Source organism: Morone saxatilis, unplaced genomic scaffold, assembly GCF_004916995.1.
Source record: "Morone saxatilis isolate NCDOM2014 unplaced genomic scaffold, NCSU_SB_2.0 Contig1, whole genome shotgun sequence".
NCBI lineage: Eukaryota > Metazoa > Chordata > Actinopteri > Moronidae > Morone > Morone saxatilis.
The window spans coordinates 1,908,052-1,925,540 of NW_023339651.1; the positions used below are offsets into that span (position 1 = coordinate 1,908,052).

Sequence of the window (17,489 nt, forward strand, 5' to 3'; positions counted from 1 at the left end):
GTTTTTTTTTCATATGCAGCCGCCTATTCAGTTAATTGTTCAAGTTGTATAATTTAATAACGGCAAAACATTTTATTATTATTATTGAACATATTATTGTGATAGAAGTTAACAAATCATCATCAAGTGCAGATATAACATGAGGGTAATGCGTCCTCAGTTAGACCTGTTAGTAATGTTAATTATTAATTTAGACTTAATAGGCTTAAATATGTTTTGTGGCTTCAAACTGATTATTATTATTATTATTATTATTATTGTTATTATTTATTAATTGGCCAAAATAGCTCCTTTTAATGGTTGCCGACCTCTGGGTTGAGGTCCCAAAGCGTCTATATTTGACACCCCAATGAAACTAAACAGTTAACTATCTTTCTCCACTCTGATTGGTTGTTTTTGTTCGGGCCCATGGATTCTTGTAAATCCCATCAGGAGCATGAGAACAAGCCAGAGGAACCTGATTTTTCAACAGATTATCTGTCTCATGTTCTACTGTCAGGATATAATAAAAGTTTCAGCAAATCTGACAAAAAATAATTTTATAATAATTACCTCCTGCAGCTCTAATGTAGCCTTTATTATCATTCCTATTATTTTATGTCATTTTCAAACTGCCTACAATGCCTGAATAGTTTTCTTTCGGTGATCCCTCTGTTGAATCAGTTAAAAGTCAGTCCTGGTTCATTAGTGAGAGAGAGGTTTGGGGGGTGGGCATGGCTCCGGGTCGCTGCTGTTGCGCTGCGTCTGGATGAGGAAATGTTTGGAGCGCGCGTTTGGAGCCGTTGCGCTCGGATCACCGGACTCTGTGAACCATGAATGAACACAGCGGGAAGATGAACCTCTCCTCGGCGAACTCGTCCTCCTGGAAAGCGGAGTCGGTGGTGATCTCTCTGGGGTTTTCGGTGATCTTCCTGCTCGGCACCGTGGGGAACTCTCTGGTCCTCGCCGTGCTGTTTCGGAACGGGCAGATGAACACCAAAACCACCAACCTGTTCATCTTCAACCTCGGGATAGCGGATCTGTGCTCCATTGTGTTCTGCGTGCCCTTCCAAGCCACCATCTACACGCTGGATGAATGGGTGTTTGGCCCCGTGGTGTGTAAAGTCGTGCACTTCATCATTTTCCTCACCATGTACGCGAGCATCTTCACCCTGACAGCTGTGTCCCTGGACAGGTGCGTCCGACCTCTTCTCTCAAAGCTTCAAAGTTCAGCATTAAATGAGAGTTTCTCCACAGTCAGTGGGTGTGGGTGTGAAATATTTACAATGATAGGTAATATTTTATTGGATCTGGAGCAAAACAGGGTCCTTGTTTGGATTTTAGTAGAATGGAGCCATAGATAGATAGATAGATAGATAGATAGATAGATAGACAGAAGACAGACAGATGGTATTTTATTATGTGTTACAGCAGTCGGGTCACATAAAACCACAAAGACAATGAGATTTCTAAGAAAAAAACAATTAAAAAGCCAAATAATATGCAATAAGTTTGATTTATTTTACCAGGAAGTCCCACTGAGATCAATAATCTCACAAACGTATTAAAATACAACATATAAACATATAGAAACAATTCAAACATAATGGCCACATGCCTTTCAGACACATTATGCTTTAATTCATCGATGGGTGTGAATGTGTCTGATTTTGAACCATTTATTGTCTTTGTGCTCAGAATTTAAAGTCTTTACTGTGACGTAAACGTAATTAAAGTCCTGAATCAGGATGTTAAACTCATCGTTCCTTCAGCCATTGATTGACAAAGGCCTTCAAACACGTACGCACATCCACCGTTGGCAGCCAGGCTTCATTTGTGTCCCGGTATGCAACACACCCAAAACCGGATTTCACATACAGATCAGTGTAATTGGACTCATTCATTTCCTGCATCCTGTTTTATATGGTTGTTTTCCAGTTAAAACGTTGCTCCCGGCAAAGAGCACAATGCTCATTTTAAGGCCAATTTCTCAGTTTTATCTGGATATATAAACTCCTGAAAAGGTAAACACGTCCAGATGACACTGCAGTTTATACTGAAAATCCAGTTACTACATAATTTTTGCACTAATTAATTAATAGTAACTTCTCTATACGTCTTAAATATCAACATCACAAACTACAGCAATCCAATGTCTGGCAACTTAAAGGTCCAGTGTGTAACATTCAGGAGTATCTATTGTCAGAAATAGGATATAATCATAGGTAAGTTATAGGTAATTTGTGTATAATCATCTGAAAATAAGAATCGCTGTGGTTTTGTTACCTTAAGAGTCCACAAGGGGTCGCCAAAGCTTCACTGAGGGTGTTAAAGAAATCTTTAAAGTATTAAACGTCTGGATCACATGTCTTCCTTCTGCTCTCACAGGTATTTAGCCATTTGCTACCCGCTCCGCTCCCGGGAGATGAGAACACCGAAGAATGCCCTCACCTCCATTGGCCTGGTCTGGGCCTTGGCCCTGGTGTTCTCCGGTCCGTATCTCAGCTACTACATGCAACTGGACCTGGCCGGCACCGTGGTGTGTATCCCTGCCTGGGAGTCCAAACCACGCATCGCAATGGACGTGTGCACCTTCGTCTTCGGCTACCTCATCCCCGTCCTGGTGCTCGGCCTCACCTACGCTCGTACCATCCGATACCTGTGGACCAGCGTGGACCCCGTGAAGGACATGTCCGAGTCGAGGCGGGCAAAGCGGAAAGTCACCAAGATGATCATCATCGTGGCTGCTCTCTTCTGTCTCTGCTGGCTCCCCCATCACCTGGTCATCCTCTGCATGTGGTTCGGAAGCTTCCCCCTCAACCACACCACCTACGTCCTCCGCATCCTCTCCCACCTGGTGGCGTACACCAACTCCTGCCTCAACCCCATCGTCTACGCACTTGTCTCCAAGCACTTCCGCAAAGGCTTCAGGAAGGTGTTCAGCTGCTCGCTGAGGAGGAGGGAGGTCAACAAGGTGCACGTCGTCCAGGCGGTGAACACGGTGAGCAGCGTGGAGACGTCCAACTGAAGACGACGGCAAAGAACCGGACCAGACGAAGGAGAAGAAGAGCCAATTGAACATTTAAGAAGTCTCTAGACGACGTAATGTGCCAAAAATATTAACATCACTAGACTAAAAATCATCTGATTGAGTAAGACGACGGTGACCTCGGCAGGGTAATGGTTATTGATCACCTCCAGTTATTGTTAGCCTGCATTCTGGTAATTAAATTGATCACAAAAGAGAAAAACGGGCGTGGTTTGTCACAATCTGCTTAAAAAAAAGGACACAGATTGATCAAGTGAAGGCAACTTATTTGACCTCGTAGTTCTCAGCCATGCTAGCAGCGAAGCTCCAGGGATCGGTCAGCCGGTCCACCATTTGGTCCAGACTGAAATATCTCAACAATTAGCTGATGGATGGACATAAAATTGGGTGCAGACATTCACGATCACTGCAGGAAGAAGCCTTCGACCTCATGTGCCACCATGATTGTTTTTTGGTGAAATGTCTAACGCCATCATCAGGTCAAAATCTCACTTCGACCAAGAATTTAGTTTATGACCAAACGCCTGCAAAAAAACCAAAGACACTCCCATTACACACTAAAGATACACACTAAATAAAGATGGTGAACATTAGAATTTCTAAACATCACCATTTTAGCATTGTTATGTTTAGCTCAAAGCACCACTTTCTTTATTTTTTTAGGCTTTTCTGAACACGTTACAGCCAGAATTAGACGCACCGCTTCAAACGCCGTTGTTTGCTAACATTGTTGTTTCCGGAAGTTGGTCCCTAGCGCCTTGTGAAGGACGGGAAGCTATGATCAGAATCTGGATCAAGACTTATCTAGATCCACGTTAGATTTATAATTTGAGATTTATGGTTTAATAGGACACTAAGAAAGTCTTCAGATACCTTGATTTGTGTCTAATTCTGTTTATTGTGCTAGAAATTAAAAGCACATGTGGACACAGAGATTTATGGTTGATCAGGTTCTGAAGTACTTTTCCTGGAAATCCTCCCGGCAGACAGACGAGAATCCTGCTGGCTGAACACGTGTTTCATCATGAAGGTCATTTAGACACTAAATAAAGGGATATTACCACTATTGTATTCAGTGACTTGTGCGATTACAGTTTTACAGTTAGTACTAATAAATTTATTTATGTAACATGTTTAAAAGAAAAGTTGCTTTAATTTATGGAAGCCTATTTCCACCGATGTGACGGAAAAAGGTTCTCTAAGTCATTATAATGAGAAACTTTCCCAAAATATTGACTGAGTATAAGTCATTATTTTGAGATGCTGAGTCATCATTTTAAGAAACTAAACATTATTTAGAGAACCTAAACATTATTTAGAGATGCTAAGTCATTATTTTGAGAAGGTTTCTCATTATGATGACTTACAGAATCTTTTTTTTCCTGTCACACTGGCAGAAACAGGCCTCCATATTATTCAGAGCCAGAAAGCCAGAAAAATATATTGTGAAACAAAAACACAGCTAAAAAGATACCGTAACAATATGTTTTTAAATTAAGATGAAGAGCTACGGTGCCTGATTTAGGTCATCAGCTTCATCCCAAAGGAGTTTGTAGAAGGACTGACTCGCTGAAAGCTCAGATGAGTCTCAAATGCAGAAGGTCGGCGGTGCAGGTTTTGGCTGGAAGCTGCCTACATGAGCAGTCTGAGGAGATGTGGGTGGTGTTGGACGGTGGGAAAAAAAAGACATGTTATGCAACTGACAGTTGCTGGACAGATTTTCAATCACTTCTGCATATCTGAATATACGTCTGTTGTGTTACTAATCCAGCACCGTGTACACAAACCTCAACAGGCCTCAATGTTCTGTGGTTTTATAAATATGCTGCATGATCCTCGGTGTTGTATTTGGTGATATACAGCTGGCTGAGCAGGGCTACAGGACATTAAACCGTCTGTTGCTGTAATGTTTCTGTGTGTGTTCATGCATGCCGACAGTATTATTGTGCTGTACAGATCATCATAAGAGTTGTTGAACTAATAAATACATCAGGTTGTTGCGTGTCCATCCCTTCACCTGATCCCGTGTCAGATCCTTCAGTAGGGTCTCACCTGGCGAGTGGCGTCCTGTTATATGCTGCCGTACAATGGTAGCTCTGCTGTCGAGTACCGACACTTCTGAACGCTCACAAATTCATGACGAGGACAAGTTCCTGTTTTCTGTGGAAGTGAAGTACAATGAAGATCCACGACTTCAGGGTTTATACACGATAGGTGTGTTGCTTGTGGACAGGTTTAGAGCTAAATAAACTTTTGCAACACCAAATATCATGAGACATATCGCGATATAGAGCGAACAATGACACAGCGAGTGATATAACCAACGTTAGCTATGATGTGGGTTAGTGAACTGTTGCTACAGTTGGTGAAACCCTTCAAACTGTACTTTTTATCTCTTTTTAAAGGTCCAGTGTTTGACATTTAGGAGGATCTATTGGCAGAAATGAACTATTAATTACATCAATGAAGCAAAACCTTTAGATTTCTTTAACTCACCACAAAATAATCATTTTCTTATTTTTGTCTCCAAAAACTGACGTGATTGCTGATTTAATGTTTTATTTTGAAAAGATTTTCCTCACTAAAGCTCATTAAGTCTTTAAATTGGCATTATTGTATACATATGTGTGTGTGTGTGTGTTTCCATTACACAGCCTCTTATGAATCCCCCCTCTCAACCTTTCTGTTATTGTTAATGATTGAATTACACAAAAAACAGACGACTCAGCGCTGAGTGGTATAATTAATGACCCACTTCCTCACAAATTAGGTGTGGCAATTATAATAATTCCTAATTAACATACATTTCACCAAATCCTGCTTTAATTATATAAATTATACAAAATTGAACATAATCACTGTAATGTTTTAAGGTGGAGCTTATTTTAATTACTTTATATTCAGCATTCATAATAGTTGATTTATATTTTCTTCAACTTTAATCAAATAAATGTAGTATAAAGTGGAAATACTCAAGTACAGTTTTTAGGGTATTTATACTCTGCAAAAAGGGCAAAAATGTCTTATTTGTGTGAAATGAGTTATTTTTTGGCAAAAAAAGAAAACTAATCTTGTCAAACATGTTTTACATTAGAACTGTAATCTGGTTTTAAGAAAATATATCTAACTTTATCTTAATAGAATATTACAGCTAATATTGAGCTTGATTTAACAAGTTGAAGCAGCTATTTAGTAGAGATTATTAATCTCAGATTAAGGTACAAAGTTTTCATTGCTTGTAATAAGAACAACCTGCTTAGATTGTTATTTTTTCTAGTTTTAAGTCTCATTACAGTCTTTTATTTTTATGCTAGTTTTAGTGAAGCAAAATTCCTCACTGGCAGAAAATGTGATTATATTTAAGAATATTTGGCTTCTGGTTTCTTGAGGGGCTATTTTATTTAAAGTACAGTAGTTGAGTAAACGTATTGTGTTTGATTCCCCCACTGTTACGTGATGTGTATTGATTACAGCAGCTTTAGCTTTAACTGAACGTGCTCTTCCATGGAAACACACCAATCTGTACCAGCACACTGTCGTTATGTAAATGAAAAACCTCCACCGCTGATCAACGGATGCTTGTTTTTGTCACAAAGACGTCTCGCTGAGGAGCTTTCAAGTGTTTCACCTTCAGAAAACCCCTCGAATGCTCGTTAGGATGCAACAAGATCTCCCGGCTCTAACGATGTGTTCCTGACGTCTGTTATTTATTCAGACCGACGCTCGTATGTGGTGACAAACATTTAACTATGTACCCACGGTTGGAAAATGGATGACAAAAGACACTTCAGTGTGTTATTTGTCGGTAAAACCAGTCTGATTATCTTTGTGTCATCAACAAAACAAATTACAACCAATTCACAGAGTTCCCTTTATTATGGTTTTGAAATGCTAAGCTGGAACGGCTAAATTACATAAATACATCATGTTCATATCTTTGTACAAAACATTCATCAGACGAGGAGGAGGAGGAGGAGGAGGGTGGCGGTAGTGTGAGGAGAGGCTCGAGTGTTGTTAGAGGAGCTCGTGTTGAGCTCGGGGTGAGGTGTGGGGGAACAGGAGCCGGAGCTGATCAAAGCCAAGCTCAGGCGGACGTGTCGAACAGCCTTTCAATCATCTCCTCCACCTCCTCCGGTCGATACTTGTGATACTTCTCTGGGTTCTTGGTGAAGGAGATGTTGGCGCATCTGGATGAAACAGGAGAGAGAACCAGTGGGTGTGAGGAGCAGTAATTTAAAACATTAGACCTGAAGCATTTCACTGCAGGAACATAAATGATAGAAAGTACCGTACAGACAGTTTGACGACAGGATATAAAGTACGGAGATGTTTTTATTGCCAGTTTTGGCTGCGGCTAAGTCGGCTAACACCATCTAACATCACTGTTAGCAACAGTTAGCTTCTTTTTGCAACAAGTGCATCTGGAAACTCCATAAATCACCTCGGTACCGCTGTCGTCAAACTGTCCTCTGTCTGTCTCGGAGGTTGTGTTCAAACGTCTCGTCTGTCTCGGGTTGGTTCACTGGAGTTGAGCCCGTTCATTCGTACGCTACAGCTGGGAGGACGTCAGGGGAAAAACGACAATATTCTCTCCATAAAATATATCCATTCACCCAAAATCACTGATAAGTTGTTGCTTTAGTGTTGCTGTAGCTAGCTACTAATGATTAAAATGATTGGATTTTGAAATAAAATTACAAGAAATTGAGATTTGTATTTTTTGGGCAACAATTACTGAGGATGTGATCTTGCAATCAGTTTTTTTTATTTGATTTTGGATGAAAAGTGCATTTATCTTATCGTTACTTTTATAGAACTAAGGGTTAATAGCCGATTGATCAGAACTCATCAGAAACAAGATTAAAGTTGTTGCTAGGTCTTGGCACAGACCAGACAAGTATAACTCAGAAGTTTTCAAATCGCCATCATGGATGCGTTATCTAGGCATCATTTTTATCCGTTTACTTGTTAAGCCGCATTGAAAGGCGATGTTCCCTCTCTTTACTACTCGGTAGCGATGCGTGCTTTGGGAACACTCACTGTGCAGGAGCCTGTAAGACAGCACCACTTCTTCGAGACTGGCGGATGAAGTCTCGCGCTTTTGTCCGATGGCCCAACGCCTTCTGGATCTTACACAGTATCCAGCCATCTAACCAGAATGGCAGCGAGAGGAAGCAGTCAGACAGTTGTTCTTGTGATCTTCAAAGATCTTAATGTGAAGCTACACCTGAGCTCCGACCACCTCTTGAATTTTTTAATCACTGTCGCTCTTTCTTTCACTGAGGAAGACACAGAAGATATGAACTGACTACTATGAACATTTAGCGTTCTCTGCTCAGATTATTTTTGTTTTTTTTTTTCCCTGGTTGGTGACCTGCTCAACTGACACGATCAACTTTCTTCCTCCAGTGCGAAATCAAACGGCTCCTAAAGTTGAAACCTGCTACAAAGTTGAGCGATAATAAAGTCTGCCTTGTTGCCGCTGGAAGAGTGGAGTCCTGTCCTCAGGTGCTCGTGACTTTCAACCCTGCACAGAAATGATACGTAGAAAGCTGCGGACGCCACAGAAGGAAGCATGTTTGAGTGAGCGCGTTTACCTGTTGTAAGTGTGGATCTCCTGCTCATCGTCCCGGTATCAACTCTCAGTTGCTCTGAGTACGTGACAGTGGATCAGCGTCAGACGGCACAACACCACACCACCACAACACACCAACAGACACACACACCAGAACACACACACACACAGACACAGTGAGGACATTACACCCTTTATCATGGAGTAAACCATTTTGAGCAGATTATTTCCTGTGAATATTAATCAGAGATGAGTTTTTCTGATATTTTTAAAACCTTTTCATACAATCATCTGTATTATTTTTCGCCCATTTTTGCCAGTGTCGGGGAAAAAAAGTGATTCTGTAAGTTATTAATGAGAAACATTCACAAAATTATAAATAAGTATCTCAAAATAATAGATACTATTAGGCTTCTTTTTTGACTAATGTCATGTTTGACCATTGATCAGCTCTCTCTGACACACAGGCGTAATGTACATGTTTAAAAAAAGGTTTTCTTCCTCCCTTTAAAATCAAGAAGGCCTCACGACCTCCTCTCTCATCTACTACATTTTTCTGTCTCTATTCTGTTTGTCTTTAAAATGGAACCAGTAAACCATCACATCGGTTGCACACTTGTGTCATCCAGACGCACAGTGTCTGATACACGTCAGAAACTCACTTCTCCAGCGACTTGAGGATGTAGTTGTAGTTGTTGTGCAGGAAGATGGCGCTGAGCGCCGAATCCTCGTACACTTTGGATTTGCTGAGCAGGTTCAGCTGCAGGTTCCCGAGCACTTTACCTGAGAGGGAAACGACTTATCCATCAGTTTCCACAATCATCCAAACAGGGGTATAAAGAGGAGGCGGATTCTTCCACACTTACATATATAAGTGCTCAGGAGCTTTTTGTTGAAATCGGAGGTGTAGCTGCTCGCTGAACTCGTCTCTGGAAGAAATACAGAAGTTTAAGATTTACTCGCTAACACACAGTTTTACTACTTAAGTTATTCTAATAACACTTCTTTCATTTTCTCTTTAGATGGAGACGCCTCCACTCAGACTGCCCTCAGGACCAGAAGTATTAATTACAGAGGAAGCACTCGAGTTGCCATGGCAGCATCTAAAAGCACTTTTCTTTCACCCTGCACTTCGGCACAATGCCGAGGGTCTGTTTGTGACACAGTGAATTAATTAGCTGCAATTATAGTTTCAAGAATCAGCACGAAAACATTCAGATAAAACAGTGAGTGGGGGCGAGCGGGAACCAGAGTAACGCTGTCAGATAAACTTCAGTAAACAAATGTGGAACGACGTCGGTATAATTTGATGAAAGTACAGCAACAACACTTTATTATTTATTTTATTCTTGTTTTTATTAAAAATGTCTGAGAGTGTCCTCGTTAGTATGGAAACACAGTCCGTCCTTTATCTTTTATCCAACATTTTACAACAACAGTATTTAATTTAACACTATAAAAAGAGTAAAAATAACTAATTTAATTTGCTGTTTTATTGACTTTTATTAAATTAATTTTATTACAGCTTAATTTTATTGTGTCATTTGTTTGGTTACAACTTGTGCAAATACATAAATAAATAAAAGTAAGATTATCACTATATCAAGGTAATAACATTTTAATGTAAAAATGGAATTAAAAAACAATAAATCGTTAAAAAATTTAATTAAAGCTGCAGTAGTAGGTAAAAATAACTTTTTGTTATATTTGTGGAAACCACACTATATTAAATGGTATTTACTAACTAACTATCTTCAGGAGGAGTCAGAGGAACCTGATTATTTCACAGATTATCTGTCTCGTGTTCTACTGTCAGGATATAATGAACGTTTCAGCAAATATGACAGCTTTAATGACATTTTTACATTAAAATTACTTTATTTGATATTAATAAAACATATTTTTATTAGTTTATTTATTTGCAAAAGTTAAAATCAAAGGACATAAAAAAGACAATATATAATATGGTAGAGGGATAGATAAACAGCCCTATAAGGGACAATAGATCTTGTTGTCAGAGAGAAAGAAACGTTTGTTACTTTCATCCTTACCGTCACTGATTAGCCTCCATACTGAAAAACTCAGACTTCAGGATGTGTTAAAGTATTAAATAATCTTTCAATAAGACACAAGAAATAATTATTAATTCACTGTTTTTTTTCCAGGTAAAACTCAGTGCGAGTTTAACGTATCAACATAATTTTAATTGTGTGCTTTATGTAGTGATGCAGTGTTACTTTCATACCGACTCTCCCCTACATTGACTCAGGTACATTTACTCGAGTATTTCCATTATATGTTACTTTACACTATTACTCAGTTACTTTCAGAGGCAAATGTACTTTTTGACTTATAAACAACATTTATGTGACAGTTTTAGTTACTCGATACGTCAAATCTGAGTCTTTTAGCTCGTATATGACTGGGTTCGGATCTTTTCAGGACTGTGTGAACGGCAGTAGCAGAAAAGTAATAAAACTAGTAGTGTAACAATTACTGTTGGCAGGGAGTAATAAGAGTAATACTATTACTTTAGAAAAGAGTAATGAGTAATAAATAAAAAATTTTGAGTAACTAGCCCAACAGTGGTTACCAGTTAATAAAATATTCACTATTATAGATAAAACTACAGTAAATAAAGTGGTTAAAATTAGCTCCTTGACAACAATAATTATTAATATTTCAATAAAAATACATAATAACACTTTTAATGGCATCATTTTGCATAATGAATACTTTCACTTTTGGTTCTTTAAGCCCAATTTCCCGCTAATACGTCTGTATTTTTACTTAAAGGTCCAGTGTTCAGGATTTAGTGGTATCTAGGGGTGCAGTTGCTGATTAGCCCCCATCTAGAGCCAATGTTTGGTTTGTCTGCTACAGTAGAAACATGGCGGACCCTGCCATTGGTGATAATACACAAATGAAAACATACTTATTAATAACATATTCCATTTCTGACAATAGATCCTTCTGAATGTTACACACTGGACCTTTAAGTAAGAACAGGACTTTCACCTGTACCAGAGTATTTTTTTCACGTATTTGCGACTTTTACTTAAGTAAACGCGCATTTCTTCCACCACTGCTCATCAGGGGCCTCCACAGGAATCTTTTGCTTACCTCGGGGGTCTAAAGGAATATTGTAAGTGTCCCCCAGTACTAAAAGGGCCGAGGCAAGGCAGAAGAGAAAGAGAAAGAGAAAGAGAAAGAGGCACAAGTGCAAAAAGGTTAGAAAAGATCTGTTAGTGCAGAGTAAGCAAACAGTCATCAGCCAGGCAGCGAGTGTCTGAAGACAGTCGGGTAATGAAAAGGAGGGAAAGCAAAGCAGCGATCGACAGGGGACAGGAGGGGGCCAGAGACCTCATTTACAACCCCCCCTTCCAGAGGAGAGGATATCGGATTAAAATCCACAACAAATCCAATTTAACTTTAACATATCTTTTTTTAAACATTACTGGGACTGACGCGCTGCCTCTCGCACATGCACATGCCAGACAAAGCGTGCGTCACAGCGGCTCCCTTTAAAAGGAGGAGGGGAGGAAGGAAGGTGGAAAGACAGAACGGGTGAGGGGAGAACGTAGGAAACCTGTGACGGTGTGTGGATTAGAGGTTTTTCTGTCTGATCTGTCCGTGTTTCGGTATCAGTAACCTCCTAATACAGTGTTTGGACAGTGACATGTTCTATAGAAATATAATACAGCCATTACACAGCCCTAATGGGTGACTTACAACACTGCCCATCATTACATAGTAAAAGGATGCTGATAAGATAACCAAAAATTTCACATTTGTGTTTTAAAGTTCATAACCTGCAGTTTTTACACACTTGATGACAAAAATACTTAATTTAACTGACATCAGTGTTGTTAACAGAGAAATTCTGACTATTCAAATTAAAAAGCCCATCAATATTCTTCATAATTCCAAATAATTATAAATGTATCTGTTGTAATTTAATTATCCGGATAATTCATAATGACATAAATGTGCCATTATAATGATGATTATCGTGCATCCTCAGTAATTACCGAGGTTTGAATGGTACAGATCAGAAGACAGCACCCTTTACTATCAGAAGAACCTTTTTTTTTGGCTAATTTCTCACCACAAATGAAACATTCCATATGTTCTTTGGTCGACGCCACAGGGAGCCACTGGCGAGGAGCTCGAAGGCCACGTGCTACTCCAGGGCTTCAGGTTTCCTAACCCCGGTACAGAGTACGGGGCTCTAGCTGACTGTATTTGTTGTTTGCTCGTGTTTTTGTCCATTTGGACTCTGATGAAGACGCAGTAGTGTTCAAACACAATTACAGAATTTAATTCTGTTTGCACAGTTAAAGGCTGTGTATTAATCAGCGTGCTGCAGTCCTCCTTTGTTCGGTTTGCTGCTCTGTAACTGATTCAGCTGCATCTACTTTGTACTAGATATTGTCTTTATATTGTCATCAAGATTTTAAATATGATTATTTGTCATTTTTAAAGCAAAAATACCAAAAGAAAAGTCGTTTTCAACCTGTTTAATGTATTTTGGTATTTAATATTTATGGGTTGTTTTGACTGTTTGATTAATTATTTAGTCAGAAATATGTCTTGTTTTGTCCAACAATCAATTCATTTAAAGGCCTGACACCTTCTTTGGTGGAAGTGTTCATAATCTATTTGGCTGAAAAGTGAGTTTTTCTTATCACACTATATTTAGAGTCTTTAGGCACATGGCACAGTTTATATATATATATATATATAGATAGAATATATAGATCGGAGCCTGACGCACATGTGTGTACTGAAAATAATAAAAATACATTTTCACTGTTGATTCAGAGCATTTTCTACCATTTTAGGTTGTCAAATGTCCCCAAAAACTAAATACAGTAAAGTAATATAGTATCTATGATCTCTTAAATGTCAAATATATGTACATATACGGAGTGTAAAAAAAAAGCAGCAATTTTTCTAATTTGTTTAGAAAAATCCAGACTTTGACCATTAATAAAAGTGTGATATTTCATGTTATCTAAAAATGTATGTCGGTACCAAATTTCCAGACTTTCGACCAATCAGAACAAATGTTGTGGCATTTTTCTAATCAGACTGAATATATAGTCTTTGGGCTCAAACGGGTTAAACAAATAAGGTTACAGCCCTACTTCCTATATAGAAGAACTTTGTCACGTTGGTTTTAAATTATTATAATGATTTTTATAAATTTCAGTACAAATGTTAGTTCCTTTGTAGGTAAGGATGGAAAAATGTAAAATAAAATGTTACTAATATTCTTCTTGTTGATGCTAAAAACCTTCTGTTCTGTTGTTTTTTCCTAAAATTTGGCAACTGTGTACTTGAATAAAAGCTGAAGGTCGCCACTTTAACTTTAACGTCCAACACAAAGAACAGAAGCAATAGATGCACATATCACTGTCCAAATACTGTCTGACAGAATAATGAGAGTTAGTTACGTCACTGTAGGTTAACCTGCACATGGATAATGTTAGATGACAGAAATCTGACAAGGACCACTGCTGGCATTGGCACTAAAGGAAGCAGCATCTCAGCAGGCGAGCGGGGCAGCGGGGGGTCTAAGGGAACGCCGGCTAACGGGTCGTGTTGGTGCGGCTCTACCTTGCGAGGCCAGCATGGCTCCGGCAGTCTCGTGGAAGTCCAGCAGCTGCTGCAGGAACAGGATGGCCTGCAGGAGAGAGAGCTCAACGTAAGCATCACCTCAGCTTATTGATTCAACACAAACGCTGCCGCTCGCCGCTGTTAGCCGTTCCCATGGAGACCACCTGGATCACAGCAAACCGTAAAAGTGCTCCCTCGAGGGAAGGTGTTGAGTTTGAAGTGCAGAGCGAGCAAATAAATCCGAGAGCGCCGTTACGCAACAGAAAAGGTGAAGAGAGCGGTGGCTTACGTTGCTGGTGAGTTCGTGCACGGTTCCATCCTTGGGCATGTTGTACTCTTTATCGGGATCATTCTGTGGTCAGAGAGAGAGACAGGACTCAGTAAATAACCAGAACCAACATCAGCCTTTCAGTGGGGTTGACATGCACTGCTCCTGCTCCTCTCCTGAGTGCTCAAACATTTAACATTAAAGGATAAACTGCACACACAAGGTGGAAAAAGCAAGAAAAAATAGGGCAGGGAATGTTTTGAGTGTTAAACTTAAATACATAGTTAAAAAATGTAATTTGCCATTGCATATTATTTAACATTTATTTACCCTTTAAAGGTTTATTAAAAAGTTTCAATAAATTGTCTGAAAATATTCTCAAGTGTATTTTTTAGTCCACAGACTGACCACAGATAATGGCTGTTTCATTTTAAAGGCAGACGTCATACAGTTCTTAATGCAGACCACTGACTGTACCTGCTACACTCACATATCATATACTGCTGGATTCAGCACAGTCAGACCTTTCTAGCAAACCCTGGTTGGTGTTTGTGGGACAATCCCAGCCAAAGCTACCTTAAAGTAAATGAATACATTCATCATAGAGCCTGATATTTGATATTTCCGCCTGTTGTACGTCTGTGTTTGTGGTCCTGTATTTCCTCAATGCATCAAGATATTCACATTATGTTTTTTTAGACATGTAGAGGAAGCACTTGTCCACTTCCACACCACATCTGGGATCAATCAGAGCTTGAATTATTAAATTATAAGTTCAGACGTATCATCTCCCCTTTGGCCTGGCTCTATTGTGCACTCATTTATGTGGTGTATCACAATATCCGTCAATTAAGTAAAATAATTTTATAAAAGAATTTCATATGCAGGAGATCTTGGAGAATATGAAAAACATTGCTGTGCTTTGTTCTACCTTTGCCTTCCCACTAGCCTAACTCTTTAATGAGAGAGTAAAATGTGAGCGTGTTGCCTTGATGCTGTCTGCAAACTCCTCCAGCGCTTTGGCTCCAATCGTCTCCATGGAGGTGATGAGTGTCGGCAGCTTGTTCTTGGTGCTGGCTGCTGTTCCCTGCAGACAAAGTGTATTACATTTAAAAAAAGATGACTTTAATGCAGCATCTTCTCTCACTCCTACAACAGATACTGAAGGGATGACGACCTGCAGCGTCGTGTCAAAGTCAGACTTGTTGATCTTCAGGTGTCTGAGGATGGGGAAGATGGTGAGGACGGCCGAGTAGTCGTGGCGCATTATGGCTCTGCGGGCTGCAGACACGATGTTGTCTCCCTCCAGCATCAGGTTGTCCAGCGCCTCCTGTGGACGGACGAGGGAACAGGAAGCAGATTACACATAAAGGGAGTGACGTGCATTAAAGTTGGGGCTGTTTCCTGTTGTCTTTAAAGGAGGTGAGTAAAGAATCCTTGTTTCATTCATTGGTTATGACACTTTAATAAATTATTCACATTTTCAGTGACATGTTTTGATTTGGGTGAAAGATAAATAAAAGATACTTTGAGTAAAGGTTTGTTGTCTTATTTGGTTTATTTATTGTTTATGATGCCACAGCTGCTGCCGGTTAGAGTTCAGTAAGGAGATGGATTAATGTTCTGTAACGAACAGAATGAATCATATCTGACACCTCATTATTCTAAAAAAGATGCATCGTTTTTAACATGTTTAATAGGATGTGAATGCAAATATATCAAATCCATCATAAATCTTGAAGTTAATGATATTTTTGTAGACTTTATTCTTCACAGATCTGGGATTCCCCAGTTATTTGGCGAGTAATTATCTCAAGTACTGTGATGGAGCCATTAGACTGTTCAATCAACGTTCACTTCATTAATGAGGAGCTAAAGCAACATCGCTGCAATCCCGCCGTGGTTTCCTAGATTTTATTACAATTACCATATTTAAGAGTCTGCACAATATGAAGGTAAAATCAATCAAATTACATTTTATAAAATCCCTTACAATAATTTTTAAATGAAAATCATTTTAAATACCTCCAAGCTGACTTAATGAGTGTTAAATATTTAATCTTATCAACTGGTTTTCAATAAGTAACGACCAGGAACACCGGTTCCCAACCTTTCTCCTTAAGCGAGCCCTTTTCTATCACTGACCCCTGACTGAGACATATTTTATGGATATGTCGTATTGTTTGACGTATAACAATAACAGTACAGAACAACTGATGAACTGTAAAAAGTGAACAAATAAAAATTTTGATGAATTTTGAGCAGATTTATTTTCAGTTTTCCTGATATTTTTAGGAACTTTTTACAAAATCTTCTGTCTGTTTTATGTATTTTGCATTTTTTAACACTCATTCAGACTTCATAGGCTTCTTTTTTGACAAATTTTGTGTTTTCTTCTCCCTGATGCTTGTTCTATTATCTCGGTTTCTTTTTACTGCAGGATGATGAGATATATCTATGAAAGACCAAGAAGACCTTTTTCCGACCCCCATGGTCTGCGATCTTCGCCTCACTTTAAATGAAAGTGAGATTCCTGTGTTTGGAGCCTGAATGAGGGAGTCGAAGGTCTTCTTCTGGTGGTGCTCGGGGATGATTTCTGCCAGCAGGCTGTACTCGCTGTGGGCCAGCTTCACAAAGGCACTGATACAGTGGATGTAGGAGTCGATCTCGATGTCCAGAACGTCGTCCTTCCCTGAGAGGTACACGAGGGACAGATCCAGTCAGCCGGTAGACAAAGAAAGACTTTAGGAATTTAATGTAAGATAAGACATGGGCTCAAGCAGTTACTGAGTGTGTGTGTGTGTTCGGATGGAGCGCTGCACTGACAGTGAGATGTGTTAAATCTGCAGTAGGTGAGACTTTTAAGTCTTTCTGTTCCGTCTGTTTTTCCCCCACATGTTCCCGTCACTCACCTGCGGCGGCCCCGTGCTTCTCGGTCAGGGCGTCAGAGTGGTGTTTGACCCGCAGGTCGTGATCGTAACCTGGTGGGTGAGGTG

At 39.5% G+C, this 17,489-nt stretch overlaps 2 protein-coding genes across 4 annotated transcripts in view; one reads left to right on the forward strand and one right to left on the reverse strand.

The window, feature by feature from the left end:
- Positions 1-552: 552 nt before the first annotated feature.
- LOC118325596 (galanin receptor 2a) lies at positions 553-5,248 on the forward strand. Its single transcript, XM_035658321.1, has 2 exons — positions 553-1,174; positions 2,368-5,248. The coding sequence occupies exons 1-2, from the start codon at positions 813-815 to the stop codon at positions 3,005-3,007; spliced, it is 1,002 nt and encodes a 333-aa protein (XP_035514214.1). The 5' UTR covers positions 553-812; the 3' UTR covers positions 3,008-5,248.
- Positions 5,249-9,241: 3,993 nt separating this feature from the next.
- The window catches only part of exoc7 (exocyst complex component 7), a 16,429-nt gene continuing 8,181 nt past the window's right edge, over positions 9,242-17,489 (reverse strand). For 2 of the 3 annotated variants that reach the window (XM_035662872.1, XM_035662864.1), the window contains 7 exons: positions 17,040-17,185; positions 15,671-15,823; positions 15,482-15,580; positions 14,515-14,577; positions 14,226-14,292; positions 9,470-9,532; positions 9,242-9,386 (listed from right to left, as the gene is read on the reverse strand). In XM_035662872.1, the coding sequence (XP_035518765.1) occupies positions 9,262-9,386; positions 9,470-9,532; positions 14,226-14,292; positions 14,515-14,577; positions 15,482-15,580; positions 15,671-15,823; positions 17,040-17,185 (716 nt within the window). In that variant the 3' untranslated portion in view covers positions 9,242-9,261. Of the gene's footprint in view, positions 9,387-9,469; positions 9,533-14,225; positions 14,293-14,514; positions 14,578-15,481; positions 15,581-15,670; positions 15,824-17,039; positions 17,186-17,405; positions 17,475-17,489 lie in introns of all 3 variants that reach the window. The other variant, XM_035662857.1, reaches the window with a different exon arrangement.

What these genes read in the sequence shown, in the direction of transcription:
- LOC118325596 (XM_035658321.1), top strand. Translation starts at nt 813, where the DNA reads ATGAATGAACACAGCGGGAAGATGAACCTCTCCTCGGCGAACTCGTCC. An exon ending in ACAGCTGTGTCCCTGGACAG is followed by an intron (nt 1,175 to 2,367) that starts GTGCGTCCGACC and finishes CTGCTCTCACAG; the next exon opens with GTATTTAGCCATTTGCTACC.